The sequence below is a fragment of the Emydura macquarii genome, unplaced genomic scaffold (assembly GCF_026122565.2).
Source record: "Emydura macquarii macquarii isolate MOO-44397 ecotype Brisbane River unplaced genomic scaffold, CSIRO-AGI_Emac_v2 contig_3603, whole genome shotgun sequence".
Lineage (NCBI taxonomy): Eukaryota > Metazoa > Chordata > Testudines > Chelidae > Emydura > Emydura macquarii.
In genome coordinates, this window is record NW_027133740.1 from 5,146,848 (window position 1) to 5,167,668 (window position 20,821).

The 20,821-nt window shown below is 40.5% G+C and overlaps 1 protein-coding gene across 5 annotated transcripts in view; it reads right to left on the minus strand.

Annotated features, from left to right (window-relative positions):
• The window catches only part of NAALADL2 (N-acetylated alpha-linked acidic dipeptidase like 2), a 691,918-nt gene that overhangs the window by 106,026 nt on the left and 565,071 nt on the right, over positions 1-20,821 (minus strand). For 4 of the 5 annotated variants that reach the window (XM_067536536.1, XM_067536537.1, XM_067536538.1 and 1 more), the window contains one exon: positions 4,789-4,884. In XM_067536536.1, the coding sequence (XP_067392637.1) occupies positions 4,789-4,884 (96 nt within the window). Of the gene's footprint in view, positions 1-2,009; positions 2,171-4,788; positions 4,885-20,821 lie in introns of those variants that run through there. The other variant, XM_067536540.1, reaches the window with a different exon arrangement.

Consider the following 20,821-nt stretch of genomic DNA (forward strand, 5'->3'; position numbering starts at 1 on the left):
CACCCCTTCTGCCTCATATACTTGAGATTTTCTGAATTCTCTCCCTGTCCTTGAAGTTTTTAATGGCAGGCCAGTAATGACATCAGCAGAGGAAGGTTAAGACAGAAGAGAAACTATCAACACTATTATTGGATCCCAGAACCCTTTGATTTTTATACAGGCCCAAGCTACATGAAAATATACTAGCTTTGAGTTTGGCAACCTGAATAGATTGCAGGCACCCAGTTACCATTGGATATGTCTCCACTGGAGCTACAGGTGTGACTTCCAGCTTGAGGAGACATACCTGCACTAGCTCTGATGGAGATAGTGTGCTAAAAATAGAAGTGTTAGCATAGTGGCATGAGCAGCAGGATGAGCTAGCCACCTGAGTCTGATCCCGTCCAAGACCCTAGGTACATATTTGAGTGGCTAGTCCAGCCACAATAGCTACCTACAATCCTATTTTTAGCCCACTAGCTTGATTAGGGTTAGCATAGCAATGTCTCCGTGATCTGGAACTTACACCTTCAAGTTCCTGTGTAGACATACCCATAGTCTGAGTATACTCATGGGAGCAGTGTCCTCAGAATACAAGCTGACGGTGTTCTACACGGATATCTTTAAACTTCCCACTAACTAGTGATGTTCTAGTGCAAAGGTACCTGAGAAAAGACAATGTATGATTCTGAAATCAACAGTATTGTCAACGCCCAGCATTTAGAAATCATGAGTCAGGTCCTCAATATCACAAGATTATTTTTAAAATCTTATGATGTTTAATTTCACAATCTGACAAAATTTTAAGACAAAACATTTTAGGCTTTCTTTGTCTTCCAGGTTTTAGAGTTTGTAGGTTGCACTCAGGTTTTCCAACTTTTCTCCACAACCATGAGGGCTAAAATACTTAAAAATATTAAAAATAAAATAATAATAATGAAAGCTGAGATTCTCACAAATCCTGGAGTTGGAGCCTTAAGAGAAACCACAAATAAAGTGAGACGTGCTATAAAATTACAGGAGTTGTCAACATTGCGACATTCAAACTTTCAATGTTATACAGTCTGTTAGTGCTACAGCAAACTGCAGGCATTCATCATCATCCATGTTGCTGCTCTGTGAGACTCTTAGGACTAGGATATTTTTTGTAAAACTTTTTGATGATCTGATATTAATTTTTGCATTGAAGAATGGGTGCATGTGACTAAATAAAATATTAAGTACTTGGTAGGAAATCCACCCTGTAGTGTCTTTCTGCATAGTCTCCTCTGAAGTCCAACTCATGACATTCAGACTTCTGACATAACCACATACTTTATCCTTGCTATTTCATACAAATACATTTTACAGAAAAATACGCACATATCTATATTGTACATTCCAAGCGTGGACATCACTGAATATACACTGCAAAATTGTAGTTGAGGCAAAATGTTATGCAGTTCATTTATGCTACCACATACTGCCGGCATAATATAAGCCTCTTTCTTTTATACATTTTACCCCTTTATCTAAATTTTAGTTTCTTCCCTCTCTCCAAGTACATACCTGTACTTTGAAAGAATTAAGAGAAGGTACCAGTAACAATGTAAAAAATGAGCTGTCACATTGGAACCTATAGCATGGAAATCGGTGTCAGGTAAAGAGACCAGTGAAATGGCTGCTAGTTTCTAATCAAAAGACTTCTCAGAACCCCTGATTACATATCCTGAAATTCCCTTGAATGGACATACGGCCACCAGTATCAAATGTAGGGTTGGGGAAAAACAAGTTTGTCAAGGAGAAATAGAAATGACAACACATTCAGAATTCAATGAACAATTCAGGTTTTACAATTAATAACAAAATTAGGGGGATTTCATCATCTCCAAAAAAAACCTGCTGCCATATAAAAGGTTTTCTTGTGACCAACATCCTTAGTTAAAAGGGAGTTTTGTACACTTTCAAAAAAGTATGCAACTGTTTATTGTTTTAATAGTGGAAAGACACTTAGTTTTTACACTATACACATAATAAAAATCCACATCATGTCTAATAAAAGTTGCTTACCAGATAAGTTAAAGGAGCTGTATTGTTACAGCAACAAGCCATATCAGACTGTAATTAATAGGTTATTGGGGACAGATCCAAAGTCCACTGAATTGGAATCTACTGGCTTCAAAGATCTTCAGATCAGGTCATTGGCTCACACCTGAGGCAGTTAGAGGCACTCAGATCAGGAAGAATCCAGGGTGTGCATTAATCTACTAAATGCTTATCCATTTATGGCTGACAACTCCTGCTATCTAGTACATCCATTTTGCATCTCTTCACCTCACAGAATCTCCCTCTATGCTCAGATCTCAGCTGAAAACATGCTTTTCCTTCCTACCCAATACCCCTTATTTTACCTCTGGGGTATGTGTGTCAGGGGGGTGCGGGTTGTGTTTTTAGCTTTAATTTCATGGACCATATCCTCATCTGGTATAATCTGATTTAACTCCATTGACATCAATAGAGCTACGCCAATTTACACCAACTGAGGATTGGGGCCTCATGACTCTCTGTGCTATTTATCTCCATAGAAGTATTTTGGGATACAGCAAGAAATGCACTGTGAAAATAAAGCTGTAGCATTCCGTGTTCTACACAGTTTTATCCCAAGAGACTTCCAATGAGCAATGGAAAGCTGTGAAAGTACTATAAAATCGGGTGTGATATTCCAAAATATTTGGAGGCAACTATCTCAATTTATTAAAGCATGTTTTTCTAGGCTAATCAAGATGATTGAGGGACTATTCAAAGGTAGATTATTCATTGTGGTCATGGTTCATCATGAAGCTATGATTAATTAAATGATTCACAGCTCCCCAAGACTCAGGGTTCAAGGAAGGAGTTCTGATGATCCCCTTTTAAGTTGTTTTGACATCAAGGAACCATGTCATGAAAACCATCTTTCCTGCCAGGAAGGACCAGAGGGGACTCCCCATCATTACTGCTCCTTAATCTTCAATGCTCCCAACCTCTTCCAGCCTGAGGCTCAAAAGACATGTCTAGGATTCTTTTTTTTTAATCCAGAGGAGTTACTATCTGCTTGTCAGTGCAGCTGCTGTGCCAGCATGCTAAGTCTGAACCCTGACAATCCTCATGAATTTTTTGTTAAAAAGCAGAGCAGCTGCTTTTCTAAATGAAATAACCCCAAATGTGCAAAGAACTCAGTTCACAAGGCCCATTTACTGGTAGTTTATAAAATATCCTGTTCTTACACTCTTATAACTTTTAAAAAAGCATCGGATTGCATTAAGATCAGTTTGTTTATAGTCTTATCTCTTGTTCAAGCCAGGGCTGATTGGAGTTGTAGAGGGTTTTTTTTATCACGGGGGTGCCTAATTGTGGCTGCATCTGGGGATTAGCTCTCTAAGAGTTGCAGTGCTTCCTCTTGGCCCTCCGGCCAGGTCACTAGATAGTTTTCCCCTTCCAGGGTAACAAAGTCTCGCCTGACCAGTGGTCCGGGTGCCATTCCAGGCAGTCTTCCCATTCAAGACTGTGCCACTTTCCCAGAGGAACCCAGGCCTGTTCACTAATCCAGGCTCCAGCCGCAGGACCCTGTGCCCAGCAACTGTGGTCTGCTCAAGTTCCTGTTGCTTTTTCCCTGGGCTCTTTTCCTATCTCTCTTCTCTATCTTCTGGCCCACCTCCAGGTTTACCACTGAAGCTTCCCTGGCTCCTCATGGCTACTTCCACCTTCTGGCCAGGGACTGTAGTCCAAGGCAGGATTTCATGGTTTACTCACCGCCTAGAATTCCTCCTTGTACCTAGCCAACTCCCCTCCTCTCTAGGGAGTGACCGCCAAGCTCCTCCCTGCAGCCCTTTTCCTACCACCAACTTTCTCTATAGGCCTATTCCAGCTCCTCTCCCAGCTAGGCTTCATCAGCCATTAGGTCTTATCAGGTTCAGTCTATAAGGTTAATTGGCCTATTTTACCTGTTCAGGGCTATATGGGATAGACATCCCATCACAGGAGGGATGTAAGGAGAAAGAGGGAATGAGAGCATCTTGGAGGTTGCTAGTCTATACTACCAGGTTGTTTGGAGGAATACTCAGGTCATAATAGAGGGCTGAGAGGGCAGCCAGGAAACATTCAGATATTTTAGATATGCATGTGACCTTCACCTTGTCAGAGTGTCCATTCATTAGAGGCTAGCAGGCAATACAATAATACTATGTATGGAAATATTCTCTTTCACTGGCAGAACCCAGCCTATGGGTCCTCCAAAACCAAACAGTGACACAACCTCCGGTAATCTCTTCTCTACTGGGGAGACTGGCACCAGCCAGCATAGCTCAGAAAGTGAGCTGGCCAAATTACCTGGGAGATACACTGATTCAGTGCTTCCCTTGGGGAGGTTCCAGGAAGAATTCCTGTAGTGTCCCAACCATAAATTAGCCATTCACTTGTAGTAGATTTTCTGCAAAAAGGACGGTGATGGAAGTGCAATGCTTTGCCATCTAGTGGGAGCCAAACTCCTGTACCAATGGCACCAGATCAACTGTGCAAAGTGACACTGACCATGAAACAGAAAGTTACAAAAAATACAGCTTACACAGGGTTACTAGTTTTCTTTCTCAGGCAAGCTCACCAGTATACCCAGCAGTGCACATAACAATACTAATTTGAATGAAAGACCTATTTGTTATTTTTAGCTGTGAAATAAACAGACAACTAGGAAGGAGACATCTCTGAAAACACCTTGTCTGACTAATGAGCACAATTTGTCCACATGCAATGACGTATTTGTGACTTCAAGTGAGGCATCTCAATTTCCCTTACCTTAGCAATGGTCTCATGCAAATTGAAGGAAGGATCCAGCTCTTCAGTTAGTGTGTCATGTGCAGGAAAGAGAGCTTCAAAGAGAAAGCTTGGACTCTATGAAAAAGGAAAGAGATACCTTTTTAGGACTCCAAATGGATTTCATCAGACGCTTACTGATTTTTGTTTCAAGATTCAAAGGACTGCACACATTGCTTTAAAGTTTGTGCTGCTTATTAGAATTCATCTTACTGATCTAAGTGACTCATTTCAAGTTGCTGAAACAGACACCAAGACCCTACTTTTATAACTGTTTCTGGAAGGATGGTAGTCTTCATAATTATATTTCCCAATACAATTGAGTTTTCTACCTAGAAGTAGAAGATCCACACTAATTTCATTTTAAGCTAGCTAACACTTTGATATTTGAGGTGATCAATTGTGTTTAGTCTTCAGAAAATATATCTATAGAGACCTGATTATCTTATGTATATATTTATCCTGTGTAAGAGTAATTCCATACACACACACACGTCATTAAAACAAAACTTGATCTTTTCAGGCTGACCATAACCTTTAAAATCAAAATTACCCAGTTTGCCAAGTAATTTTTATGTGAAGTGCTCTTCTTTTTGTACAATAAGCAAGGAGGAGGACAAATTGCCCCCTGTCAAGGGCTCACACGAGCCCACCTATGGACTGGGTTTGCCTCAGGTTTACAGAAAACAAATTAACACTGAACTCAAGATAGCCCCCTGCATGTTAAACTCCTTCACATAAGCAATATTCCTTCACAGAGGTCCAAAGCAAATACCGATCAAGGTTGGAATGCTGACTGGGCCAGTTTACTTGATTTAGAGCAGGGAGATCGATCCTTCCTTTCTTCACTCCCTCTCCTGGCTTTACCCAAAAGTGTCCCCTAGTAGACACAGTCAGCTCTTTTTATCTGGCCTGCTGGGCCCTGATTGGCCTCCACCTACTCCCAGCCCATCTTGGTGCCAGAGAACCAACTCTCGCTGGTTCTGACTGCAGCTCATCATGGCAGGCCTATCTAGGCCATCCTTGAAGAGGTAAACTTACTGTTCTTCCCTTATAGCAGGACACCTTCTTAAGGTGGGATGCATGAAGTCAGGATACACAAAGGCAGTAGAATCTCTGGCAAGAGGCAACAACTGCCTGTTATACCCCAGCACAGCCCCTTTGTTGTCACAAGCAACAATTGAATTAATGTAGCCACTCAGTCCATGTTGTAATGTACTCTGCATGGAATCTAAACACCATACAAAACTTACTCTCTCAGGATAAGTCTGATTTAATTTAAGTGTTTTACAAAAACTCATCAGGATCTGGCTGGATTTAGCTTATTATGAAACCAGGCCTGATTCTAAACTGGCTGGGGACCTGATTAAGAGAGTTCAAGGCATAAATATTAACACTTAGAAAAGCTTTCTAAAAACAAGCATGTGAAATAAGTGCATGAAATACTTAGGAAAAGAAATTTGCACCACAGTTTTATTTTTAAAGTTAGCATAGCATGTGCAGGGAGATAAAGGTACAGAGCTTATTATTTTTCCTGTCTCATTGGATTCTGTATCATTTGAAGGCTTTCTTATGAATTCTCTGCAGAATGACAGTTATCCTATAATCCTTTATCAGACAACCCTCCCAGAATTTCTAGGAAAGTATCAATGTGCAGATCTGGTTTCCAACTGAAGCAGACCAATCTCAGAGCAGATGTCTGTCTTCGTTCAGAGGCCACCCATCTTTTTCTGTAAAGGACACATAGTACTCAGACATTAATAGCCACTCATTAAGCAGGGCTAAGTACAGACTGTATTATTAGTGAAATTAATTTATATTTAAGGTTGAAAACATGGAATATCAGCAGCTTGGGACAGGAACTGTTTGTGTTTTCCAAGGGTTTTGTACAGCACCTTATACAATGTGGCCCTAATCCTCATTGGGGCCTCCAAGTGCTATTACAACACAACTAATAAATAAAAATACCATCAAGAAGGTTGAATTTGCACCCTAGGATCAGCAATGCCTAAATCACTCTGCCTCACTGTGTTTACATTTCTATAACATTAACAGGGGTGAATTATTTTGGGATTTAGTTGCAAGGAGGTTCCAGTGCAGACAATGACATGGCTGAAGAAGTCTTGAATTTGGACTGACTGTCTTATCTATTCTGGCTTTTCTTTCCCAGACTGATTACTCTGAACCAGGCCTGGGGGCAGTACTGACAGATGTTACAGAATGTTCTTAGGGGCATTTCCTTTCTGCTGGATGGTGAACTGGTGGATACCTATTCCTGTCACATTAACATTTTTGAGGTTTCCCCATCCAGATGTTCATTGAGATCCAATAGGCTCTGCCCTTATCTACAACAAAACACTCCTACCAAGTATATACATATATTAACGTCATGCCTTTGAGAACTCTAAATCTGGCAATCAGGTTTAATCCATTCCTCAGTAGCCAGAATGTTATTTCCATTTAGAGATTGCATGCTGTGAAATGGTGAAATAAAGCTTTGGTTAAAAACAATGTTAACACTGCTCTGAACTTTAACAGGACTGATTTGTAACGCCTGCACTCTCCAATCTTTTTCACTTGCTTCTGATAACAAGGAACATCCTCTGGAGCTTTCATTGTTTTAAGCTTCAGGAATGAGCTGGAGGGAGAGAAACTAGAAGCTTTATTCTGGCTCATGCATAATATATACCATGGCTGAGCTTGGCTCTTTTACACAATGGGTTTTAGGGTTAGTGAAAGGCAAGCAGAAATGGTATTTTGGCAAAAGCTTTAGTTGGTCTTAATTCCAATGAAATCTCATCCTTCCAAGTTAAAAAACAAACAAACAAAAACAAGCAGCCCATAAAATATATGTGAATTATGCATCCACTGGTGGGTATAGCGGTATCTCTGTAATATATTGAGACACTGAGCTATTCAGACATTGGAGCTGGGGTGGGCAGGTAAAATTTGTCACGTCATTTGTAATTCTGTAACACTTTGTGGTTTAGAGGAAAAACAGATACATTTTGTATATATATCAGTCATACCCCCTTCATCCTGGGATGACTGCTTCTGATAGTTTCTCACAATTCCTAAAACTTCCTTAAAAAAATAAAATGATGGAATTAGCACACAGATGCATGACTGAACACAAAGATTTGGACATTGTATAATTTGTCATAGAAGTATCAGAATAATAAATGAGGCAATACATTCCTTGACGTTATTCTTCCCTTCAGATTCTTGTAAGATCTCAGACAAGAATATACAAGAAGTCATTTATTGTAAAGATACAATACAGGCGTCAGGACTGATTCATAACACCTATTTATCTTTATTTTAAATGTTTATACAGAATTGGTTCACAGAGCTAGATCACTTCATTTATGGCAGGTAGTCTGTCTAACAGCAGCTCTAATGCAGTTAATCATTATCCCCACAACTGCAATGAATCAATCAATCAATAATTTAGAAACAATTACATTATTTATACTCATTCTTGGATACCTTATTGAGGGTAAGTGAAGGAAACAATTACCTTAGACTTGCCATACCAGATCTGATCATTGGTCCACCTTGTCCAGTACTCTACCTCTAGAACTTGAGACTTGACGCATCATATGTAGCACATAAGCATATACCCCTCTCTAATGAAGTTCTATTTGTGTATGCTGTTTCGGATGTCTGTCTGTTTTAGACCCTGATCTCCCTATGAAGTTCGTGTGTGTCCTCCTTTCCAGTGTATAGGCACTTCCTTCCAGAGCACCGTGAGCTAGGCAGTGAATAATATTCCTTCTTTGTGAATATTATACATTCATAAACATGTTCCAGTTGTTACCCATACTTAAATCTGCTGAATGTCTGTTCTCAGGAAGGCACAACACCTATTATCCCAATGCATGTGTCCATTAGGCCTAAGATATATGAAGGAAGAAAATTCTTTTTAACTTCTGCAGGCAATCAGCTAACTCCATGAATCATGAGGTTTATTTCTTAATCTCACTCTTGCCTTACATTTCTGCAAATATCAATTTGTAAATTGCCCAATTCAGCAATTCTACTCCAGAAAATCCACATTTCACTCTGCACCACTGCAAAGCTGGGGAGAATGCTCTGAAAGAGAAGACACCTTCTTTGTGTATATAACAAAGCAGCCACTGAAAGAATCACCAAATATCTATTATCAAACAGAGCAAGATTTTCAAAAATAGAATCCTAGATTTTGGCTCCTAAGACATCTAAGTAAGTGGCCTGATTTTCTGAAGTGCTGAGCACCCAACAGCACTCACTGAAGTGAATCAGAGCTTCTTTGTACTCAGCAGTTTTGGAAATCAGGCCACTTGTCTAGCTGCTGACATATAGCCAATTTTAGGCTCCTATTTTAAAAAAATCTTGGCCAAAGCTTTTAGGCTGAAATCTATTTTGAACAGAAATGTACTTTTAACCCACAACAGTTTATATATAAAGAATCAATTTATTTCATGAATAAAAAAGAGCTGTGTGCAGCTTTCCTGTACTATATTCTAAACCATTCTAATTACTGTACTGTTGATTTATTAATCCCTCCCACTGGTTATTTTGGAACGCTAGACTTTAAAGAAAAGGTGCTACACAATACACATTTATAAGTCTGAAGGTACACAAAATGTCAGCACAGATAGGCACCTGGCATATGGCGATCAGCTTAATTAGCCAACAAGGAAAGAGAATCTGTGCACGTTTCTGTTTGATGCCATGAGAACTTTGATCAGCCGCCATCGATCAAAGTTCTTCTTCTTTCAAATGGAATTACAGAAGCATAATTTTATGTCAGATTACAGCTGATGCAGAACACCATATGACTTTATGATTGATGTAAGGGGCTTCAAAAAATTCATTGACATATGTCACAGCACTGGAAGCAGAGCAGCTACCTTTTGCAATATTTCTAAGGTGAAAAGCTAAAATAAGTGATGTGAGAGAAGAGATGTCAACACAGCCTGTTAATTATTACTCAGATACACAACTTATTCATGTTGGGGGGAAGGGACATTGCCAGAATTAGTCCAAGTCTCTGTGTGTCAAAGTTTGAATCTGTTTGGTTTGTAACTCAACCCAATCACCCCTGTCACCACCAGGATCTTTCTTTAAGTCCCTTCTCCCTTTTGCTAGTCATGCAAGTCTCATACATCATCCCTTTACCATAATCCACTAGCCTCCTGAACCACCATCGCTAGACAGCCAGAGGAGAAAGATGTACCAAGTAACTTTGACACCGACTTTAATGGGGACTGGCAACTAAACTACTGTGGAGGGGTGACTGGGGTCAGATTACCCTCCTCCTCCCGGGAGAGACAGCATCTCCTGCAAGATCTCCTCACAGAACTTCTTCTGCATCTGCCCCTTTTCGTCGTTGTGGAAAGGATCAGGTATGTACAGTGGAGACTCAGCAAAGACCAAAGCATCCCAGAAACAAGTTCTATTCCCATGTAGCTCCATACACACTGCTTCTCTGACTTCCACTGATGGTCTGATTCCCTTAGGAACCATGTTGCCATTACTTATTCCACCCCTTTGCTTGCATCCTTTCCTCCCCGCTCACAAAGAAACAAAGATCCCTCAGAGCAGCACATTCCTTTAGCTCCACCACTTTCCAACCCATAGAGCCCCAGCCCTGAGATTTCCCAGGGAAGGAGAAGAAAATGCTTTGGTGCCTTCATATTAGTATGCACCTGGCCTCACTTCTCTTGCAACACCTACAGGTAGGGGTGTGTTATGCCCCAACATTTGAAAAATACAAATAAATGGCAAATCCTTTTGTTCAGTCATGTCTTTAAGACTGTGCAGATCTGCCTCTTTACTCAGATCTGCTTGGTAAGACTTTTAAAAAGAAAACTTAAGCAATCACTGTGTTTTGACTGGGTTGGAGGACTTTGGCATGTGGAGAAATTTTATGTATCTCTGCCATGGAGAAAGAATGGCAATCCCATCCCTTCCTAATGTTACATGTGAAAGAAATCCAGTGATTGCCATTAAAAAATGATGCTGTCTGAAATATCTCACTGGCAGCTGTATTTTTCCCTCTGTAATTAGAATGTGAAATAACAGGTGTGTGTTGGCAAAGGTTAGTTTGTAATGGACTCTACTGGATAGAGCCACTAGAAATCAAGACACATTCTGGCTCTATTCTTACATAAAAATAAGGCTGAATGTTATTGTCTTTCACGTATTGCCCTCACCATAGGTAGCAAAGTGAATTTTCCCAACAACTGAAGATCACCCTTTATCCCAAAGAGTACAGGAAAAGATTTGATCCCACATGATGTTTCAGGAATACCACTCAACATTTAACAGTAAGGGCAACGTTTTCCAGCAGTAAATGATGAAGCAAGCCTTCCCATTTATTCTCCTCAGCAGGCTCACAATCTCAAGTTTTTGCAGCAATTTGCTAAGCAAAGACGTTCACTGCTGTGGCAAGCACACAATAAGGGAAAGAGATGTTAACCTTAGAGCACTAAAGAAGAGTATATCCATCCTTTACAACTCTTCTCCACACAACAGGAGTTCCAGCACCCTTTCAGATCCTGCTTCCTCCCTGGACAAAGTAAGACTCATCCTATCTATGCACCTTCCCTTAATTTCCCAGTCACATGTTAGGACACAAAGCAGACAGACAACTACATATGCCCTTCTGATCAGTCACTACTTCTGGCCTCTTGCCAGTCCTTCCTCCACTGTGATTGGTCTCTGCCCTGCTGATTTGCTCTGCACCTTGATGAAGGGGGTAAAATATTTTCAGCAGGAGGAAGCAGGTCACATCAGGTTTGAAGAAGAGGGTAAGTAACAAGAGTAAATGTTAATAGTTCCTTCAGAGACCCTGTCCTCTTGCCCTTCCTCCCAGCAATTGGCTAGAAATCCAGCCTGACCCCTGCACGTCTCCTAATAGACCCACAATAACAAAGGAATTTGTTTCATAATGTCATAACTAACTGTGCAGTGATTTTCAAAATCATGGGCAGTTAGAAACCCAACTCCCCTTGGAAGTTTGGCACCTAACTCCCATTTGTGCCTCTTGAAAATCCCTGCCTGGGCACCGACTGGCCCTTTGTGACTCTGCTGGAATCTAGCTGATTACCCGAGTGTTAATATGTGAGCCCGAATGGATTAAATCCTTTTGTTGCTCTAACAGTGGTTTAGAGTTCTCATAATACAATCTTCATAATATATACAAAGGTGCTACAAATAATCCCCGAAGTCCCAGGGTAATGGTTTTTGTGCCTCTCTGAATCTCTCTTCTTGAAAGGAAAAACCAACTAGCAAAAAACACCTTTATTTTGAAGCTGGCTCCAGACAGTATCCTTCCCCCCTCATCTTCCTTTAAGAATTATCAGTTATCTTTATCCTCCCAGTACGCATTTAATGAAGCATTCTGTAAAATTAGAAAGACAATGATGTTCCATTTTTAACACAATGGGTCACTTCTGATTAAACTTCGATTGAACATTCAACTTCCAATCTTAAAACAAATTGCCTCCTTTTCTTTTTAATTTGGACCCAATTTCCTGCTGCCCTCAGGTCTCTTGACAGTAATTAATTGATTTATGAATCAGTTAAATGGGGATGGGAAATGCAAAAAAAAACCTCACCTTGCTTCCTTTCATTTATTTATGAGGGATATATGCATTGTAATCTACTCTTTGTTTACTAGGCTCTTTTTTTTGGACTAATCCCATTCTTTCCCAATTAATAAACTATACAGAATGGTTCCCTCTCATTTTTTAGGCACTATATTTGCAATCCCTTGTGTACTTAGTTACTGTGCTCTTTCTATTTACATTGCACCTTTCACGCAACGCACTTTAAACATTAACTAAACCTCACAGTATCTTTGGGTATTGAGTTTAAAATGTGGTAAGTCTCATTCCATGCTTTAGAGAGCCGCAGTTGTCGCCATTAAAAATCATCATTTACCACACGGTGCTTTTCCCCTCTACTTAGAATAGGAAATAGCTGTAGTATCTTCATCAAATAATTTTCTTTACGTCTGCTCAAGATTGATCAGCATGGAAAGTGCTGGCATCTTTGAAAGCTAGATTCCTGTTTTCTTCTCTAATGCTCCTTAGAAATGATCAATCATTTTGTTATAAACCTCTAAGCAGGTGTTTGGCCATTCTTTATTCCACCACCTCCAATTCTGCACCCTCACAATTTTTCCTGATTACATCATTTAGTTCCCAAATATCATGGCAACAACTCTCTCTGGAGACAGAGAATGTCACTATAGCAGCTAGTGCCAGAAGGGGTCAGAGAGAAACACAAAGCACTCGTGTTCCCTCCAAAAGGCTAAATATGGTGTCTTCACAGTGCTTCCAATCCCTGTACGAGAAAGTTCTGAATGCAGATGCCCTGCATGGCAGTTCATTGTGCTGCCAAGAGCATTTAGATCAGGGGTTCCCAAACTTTCTGTCATCACGACCCCATTTTAATGAAGTATTTCCTGCCGGGACCCCAGACAGCATGGAGGGCGCCATTTTGTTCTTCACACAGTGTGACCTTGCAAGCACTGTACATGCAAGGTCATCCTGTGCGGAGCAAAATGGTGTCCTCTACATACAAGGGATTGCTGCGACCCCATCTGCTGATGGTGCAACCCCATTTGGGGTCGCGACCCACAGTTTGGGAACTGCTGATTTAGATAAAGGATAGAAGAGAGGAAACAAATGGCTAAAATGTTTGGGAAAAAATCATAGCCATTCAGGATCTAGATAGCCCAGAGGTCTGGGTAATGAGACACAGAGGCTTTCATTTCTAGGTTTATTTTGGGTCACAGTCAGTGCAAGCTTCTCCATCTTAGCAATCATCATCAACCTGAAGAACAGTCAAAGGTGCCAGCTACTGCAATTTTCACAAGTTTCAGTTTTGGTGTGATTTGGACACAGTCACAGAGAATTCAAATAAGACTCGATTTCACATCAGCAACTATACAACTCAGACATAGCAATGACTTTGAGTCCCTACCAAGTTGGACTGTATTCAACAAGGGATTTAGAGGTGAATGACCCTGGATCCAATAACTAATCTCCTAAACCATACAGTTCCATAGCTTTTCTCTTGCCACATGACAACAGTGCATGCGTTATAGACGTATCTGCAGGACCACAAGAAGCGGGGCGGGCATCGTGCCACTTTTTTCTTCTGTGCATCCCTGCAGGCTATCACAGGGGGGGAGGGGTCGGAGAATGTATATAAATACTCTGTTCTGGTTCTGAGTCTCCACAAAACCATTTTCCCTGCAGTGTCTCATCCCTCTCATGGGAAGCTCACGGAAGTGACCACATTCTCTGCCTCCAAAAAGAGACAGTGCATACATGATCCTGTGAGTTTGCTAAAGACTCACACCTATGCCAATATAACAGCATTGAGAGGGTTTGTAGTAAAACTAAGAATGAATTTATTAGCGGAGAACAACAGATTTAAGTGATTTCGAGCAAGAATGAAAGAGATATGGAAGGGTTACCAACAAAACAAAAACAATACGCTTTCTAGGGTCTAAAACTAAATTCTAGAAAGATATAGGTTTGCCCAATGCAGTTTCTTATTCATACCAAATTGTTAGCATTCTCCAGCCAGGATCCTACCCCCATAGAACCAAAGATCTGGTTTCTTTGTTTCCTCAGCAGAGGCATACCCTAAAGTCTTTTAGCCATTTCTTATATCCCCAAAGTTCATCTTTGTTTTCAAAGTCATCTTTGTTTCCTGGGGGCTCAGCATTTTTGTCCAGCATGGAGCTAATATTATGTTAATTTCTAGTCACCTTTGGTTGATAATGCAATGATCTTCCAACAATCTCTAGTGCAAACCCGTTGTCTCAATCCCTGGTCACACCTGGCTCAGTTTTCAATTGAGCTCTAAGAGGTATTTGTCTTTCCCCTTTGTCTGGAAAAAAACCTGTTTTGCCTCTTTTACCTGCTTACAGTCTCCAAACCATAACATTGGAGAGTATCCATCATTTCACCTAAAGCGTTGTTACAGACATTTCACAGGGATATTAATGACCAATGTGTTATTAATTTTCAAATGACATGTTACAAGGCACCTTTTAAATAAATATTGTGACAACAGTGTGTGAGGTGTACAGAGCTGCTCAGACCAGCTGTGTTTTACTGCTACATACTATACATACATTGCCATCTGGCATTGCGGAGCTCTTAGGGTCACAGGGTTGGCCAAGAGGACATCCCACAGCTGAACCAGCAGAAGCAGTAGCTTTGGAGCTGGAGCCTGGTATGTTTGGGCTGCCAAAAAAATTAATTATTAGTTGTACGAATGGGAGGGATTTCCAGGTTATATCCAATTAAAGTGTTGTTACAAGCTGTGAGCTTCTGCTGAGCTCGGAAGCCAGGCCATTTCCCTAGTACCCACTTCCTTCCCACTTCCCCAACACCATGTGGGATCAAAACAGATACCAAGAAATGGGAAAGAGTGAATTAAACAAGCCGTTAGCATGAAATGTTTGCTAGATACATGCTGGGGGTTAGAAGGATGGATCGGGTATATTCGATTTGTGAACCTTACGTTCCCTTTCCTGCAAGTACAGAGCAGCCTAGAAATCAACCATGCCAAACTGTCCTCCTGGCAAAGCTGAAATGTCCTGGGCTGCCAGTATTCTCAGTCCAAATGGTAGCAGACAATGTATTTAGTATTGTGAGTCCAAGCAGTATTCAGTCTTTGGTGCCTATATCATGAGCCCACATGATAACAAGGGATTATTTAGTCTCAGGCTGCTAAGCATTTCAGGGATGTTTTTTATGCCTCCCCACCTTTGGGTAAGCCACAGTCCTGGCTGCCTCACAAACCTTCACCACCACAATCCCCGCCCCCCCCTGACTTGCCAACACCAAATTGGTTAGCCATAGACGCATAGCAGCCTAGGGTAGCCAGCTTCCAGATGGCTACAGCAACTCACTTCTGGACCAGCTTGGATTCCCTCATGTGTGTGTCCTGATGCTGTAGGGTCAGGACAAGCTGATCACACTGCTCCAGGAATTCTTCATGTGAAACTTCTGTGTGAACTTCATCATGTGAAAGTTCTGGAGCCACTGCTGGTCTTGCAGGTCCACATGACACTATGATCTCACCAGCCTGTGCTTGTGGCCCTACTCCAGAAGGGCCAGTCTACATTTGGGGTATCTGTAGTTATGAACATAGACATGAGGAGTATCAGCCTCCTCACAGATGCCTTGTCTGCACCCCTACCCCCCTGCCCAAGATGTGCCTTTGGTAGGACAAACACTGCATCTGAAAGGTCCACCAACATCTCAGAGGAGATCTGCCTGCATCTTGAAATAGCAGTGAAAGGGCAAGCAGTTCTTCTACTGACATTGGATCCAGGTTGCAGACTCCAATTGCAGGAGGGCACAGATCCAAAAATGACTCCACTGGATGTCTTTGTGGGCTAAGAGCACTTCTGCTCAGGTGCTGTGGGATGGACAGAAACATTCTGCCACAATACACCTTGAACCAAAACCTAGAGCAGCTGCAGCTAGCTAGTGCACTAAGGAGCCTAGAATATGCCTCCCCCTCCCTAAAGCGTAATACAGCACGGATGCCTCTTTGCTGGGCATGATGCTCGTTTAGCAATGCAATATGGACAGTCAAACGTGAGTTTGGAAAGAACAGGCCTGCAATTGCAGGTCTCACAGACTTAGGCTTACTTTCCAGAGCTGATATACACATTTTGTCAGGCTCTTCAAGGAAGTCTGGAGAGAGGGTACTATAACACTCCCACACACACACACACAGAGCTTTATAAAGATACAATTAGACTGAGCGGTGAAGATGGAAGCACTAGTGCTTCAATCAGTGCTAAACTCTCCAAAGCAAATTTGGGAGGGGCAGGGAAAGATGGGGCCATAGCTATGCTCTTTTCACCAACACAGACCAGAGAACCTGACCCATCACAACACAGACGGCACACAATACAGTAATATAATTGGTGTCAGAGCCTTTGTAGAGGCAGTTGCTATGTTGGGACCAAGGACTAATCAGTTGTCCATATGTGTCCGTTTTGTCCTGTTGACTGCTACTGACAAACTTTGCTGTTTTTTGCCTTTTCGTAATACAACAGCAAGCAGTTTAGAGTTGCATCAAGCTGGCAGAACACACACACACACACACACACACACAATTTCTGGACACTGAATATTAAACAAGCAAAAATTCCAAGCTCGTGAACTCTCAAAACAGAAAACATGCAATGGCAATTGAATCCACCTGTACAGTAAGAAGCACAAAGTTGTGCCAGGGCCCAAAACTTATTACCCAAAAGCAGATGCTGACAACTGATTGGCTTCATCTGTATTCAGGACCAACGCCAAAGTCTGTCATTGCATGAAGGAGAAAGACACATAAGAAGAAAAGATAAAGGGAGAGCAATGAGCTGAACAAAAATACTTCTGAAATCTACACTGCAGGCTCTCGCACTAATTCCTTCTTCCAACTTATTTCAAGTCAAGAACTGGCACGTGGTACTTTGGCAGCAAGAATGCAATTGTATGCTTCCGTCAAACAGGTGTTTCATCTCCTATCAGCAAGAGTGCCAGCTTTCTTTCTTTTTCTTTCTGTGGGGAGGAGGGAAAGCAGAGGATTCACTTGGAGAAGTGTCAGAGAAAGACAAAGAGAGAATGCAGCTCATAAACTAATACTTTTAGTTCATCATCAGCCTTCTGGCCAACTTTTTTTTTTCTTTTGGAATATCATCTGGGAAGCTTTCCAACGACATCTATAGAAAAGCGGCGCATGCAACACTAATTACACCAAGGGCCAAATTCTCCTTCCAAATGCGTGGGCCACATTAACATGTAGTGTACCTCCCTCAATATCAATACCTGCATGGCATGCACATACCCAGCGGCAGAAGTTGGCCCTAAGAAAGGATTTTGCAGCCTCAATGCTGTCACCAACAGAAGTTACATAACAGTCTAGTTACAAAATGGATTTAGGGAAAGCTAGAACCTATGTTTTCATGAGAGCAGATCACAATTGATTTCTCCCAATCCAGTAAATAGACGTTGACATCTAATATGTTTATGAAGAACTAATTCAAAAGGAATGTGTAAAGTGAAGTAAATGTGACTTTGCATATAGCTATAAAAGAGAAGTTGCTGGCACAAAAAGTATTTAACAACAAAAAAGCGTAGTTTTGTCATTGACTGTGACATAACACAGTGCAATGGAGCCAAAAATATCATTGCAAGCAGTTTTGCCTTCTGTGTGAGAATGAACACAGCCAGAGAAGGAGCTTCAGCCAAGAGGCTTTTCTTTTGTAGTTTCCCCATTTTGTTTGGTTCTAAAGAACTTCCAGTAAACAACAATTAACAAGAAATAGATTTGGGTTTTTTGTATTAAGGATATCGTGAAATCACCAAAAGCAACTGCACATGATGGAAGATTTTATTTCATGATTTGATGTATGAGACTTCCAATTTTTAACTTTAGTGCTTAGTGTAAGGTACTGAATTCACTGCACTAAGAGTGATATCCTTTTATGACAGATAGCGTGTGGGTGGAAGCATCACCATGCTGCAATTCCAACTGGCTTCAGTTTTTTATAAGAACTGTATGTATCTGTGTGGGTGATACGATGATTTATTCCTTGTGTTCAACCATTTGTTGGCTTTTTAAAGTGGGGAGGAACAAGGGAAATGTCAAATATGTGAAATTTCAATTCTTCTCTTGTAAGTATATTATGAACTTTTAACTCGCCCAAAATTCACTAGCGGTCTCACACACATGAAGTTACAGATTTAATCAATTTATCAAAACAAACTTTAAAAAAAAATTATTTTAACCCACATTTTGTAGCTAAAAATAAAACCTTTCCTGATAGTTTACTTCTAACTAGCAATGTGTTTGATAGATTTTGACATTTAAACACATAGTTCCATTCAAAGATGTTTTCAGATCTGTACAAATGTTGGCAGGTTCTGCATTTAGTTCCAATGATTATAAATAAATTTGACTGGCATATGGAAGTTTATGTATTCCCGTGATATTTAGATTAGCCTTTAAAAACCTAAGTAGAGAACAAAATGCGCTGTACAAATATTTGGAAGATGATATTATGGTGATGAGGTAAAGCTGCAGATAAACAATCTTTCATTGTTCTTCTAATACTACCATTCCTGTCTGTTGCTGGGGATGGTTTTACATCCAGAACATGCTGCAAAATGAAATATCTTAATATGAAGCATATGGTTGCATTACAATGAACGCATGGCATTTATCATGGAGTATGTTCATATCTTCTGGCATCTATCAATTTTGGAAAATACTTTGGGTCAAAATTCAACTCTAGTCTAACTTTATTTGAGGGATCCATTTGTCCTTTTGTGTGGAAAGTGAGTATCTTGCTCCTTCTTCCATTAAAGTTAGGGCTATGAAAGAATCCTCATCTCTGATTCAAGTTGGCAGAAGGGTTGGATTTTAGGAATGCTACTGAATTAGATTTCAAGGATGTTCTTGGGTTCTTTTGGCCTCTTCACTCCCATCTCACTTTTCAGTCTATTGTCTCCTCTCATTCTCGCTTCACATGCTACCTGCTTAATGATCTAACTGATTCCTCACTAATAATATTCATCCGACAGGAAGATAAGGAAGAGAGAAAGCTCCTATCTGTGACCCTGAGATGAGATCCAATGCTGTGTTGGTAGGAACTTGTAAAACAATAGTACAGTACATTCTAGAGTAATCCCCAAAAAGTCAACCATTGAGAAACAGAGTTTGAATTGAGAAGTGTCAGGAATTGGATCACAACTGCAGAAATGCTGACAGAGAGGGGATGCCCCATGAAATCATCACAGTAAGAGGGGTGGCAACTGGCAACTTCCAATAGGTCACAGAGAAGATGGGAATTATGAGCTGCAACTGGGAAACCACATCATAAAGAGAAAAGGAACAATCTCTTGCACATCCCCAAACATAGCACCAGCTCCTACATTGTTTAATACATGTATGTTTGCTAATATTTAGCTCTACGCCTACATCTCTGGTTTGTATTTTCTATTTTTTTCATGGTTAACTGTGGTGGGATTTGCATCTATGCATTCAAAAGTGCAATTAAGTTCAATATATCCATTCTTTTTCAGAGCATTTTTGCTTCAGCACCAGAATTCTTGCTGGAAAAACAAAGCCAAGAGATGAGACGCGGAAAGGCATTCAGTTCTCTAAGGGTCCAATCAAGCGTCCATTAAAGTTAATAGTCTTATTGACTTCAGTTGTTTGGTGAATCAGGCCCTAAATTATGGACCAAATGTCAAGAACAAACTGCATGAAAAGAACAGCTTGGGATGTCATCGCAGGTCATCTCTGTTTATGAAAAACCAGAATTTACACTGGGCCAAACAGAAGGAAGACAAAGATGCATATTTCTAGTGATTCAAGAAAAATAAATGGGCTTAAAGAGATATTCTGAAAAAGAGCTCTATACAGATATGCCCACCGCATGATAAGAATTATATTTTATGCAGGTGCAGTACATAAGGTTGGGATTTTTCAAAAGACCGTATGAGTTGGGTGCCAAAATCCCACTGAAATCCAATGGGAGTTGGGAAAGAGGTACTAACCTAGGTGCTTTGCTGGATCAGGGACTTACTCTGCAAAAGATTTCCAAGGAATAAAGAATCAAAGCATTGGATAAGGTTTTATTTAAGCTATTCATGTGATCATTATAAATGAGCAAAAATCCACTGTAAATTTTTGTAAAAGTGGGTTAGAGGACTAAAAGATCTCTATTTATATAAGCCAGGGATTCTTTCTGAGGTTTATTTTTTACTTACACTCATTTCTAACTGCAGTTTCATTAAGCACACAATCACTGCCATTTTATGACCAGGTATCAACTGAGGTAAGTACAGATTTTTTAAGATCTCATACAGGAACTTTGAGGACATTTTATGGTTGAAAATTGATTGGTCTCATGAGTAATAAAGTACTTAATGAGATGAGTCCCAGTTAGACAATACAGATTCTGTATTTTCCCAAAGCAGCCACAAAC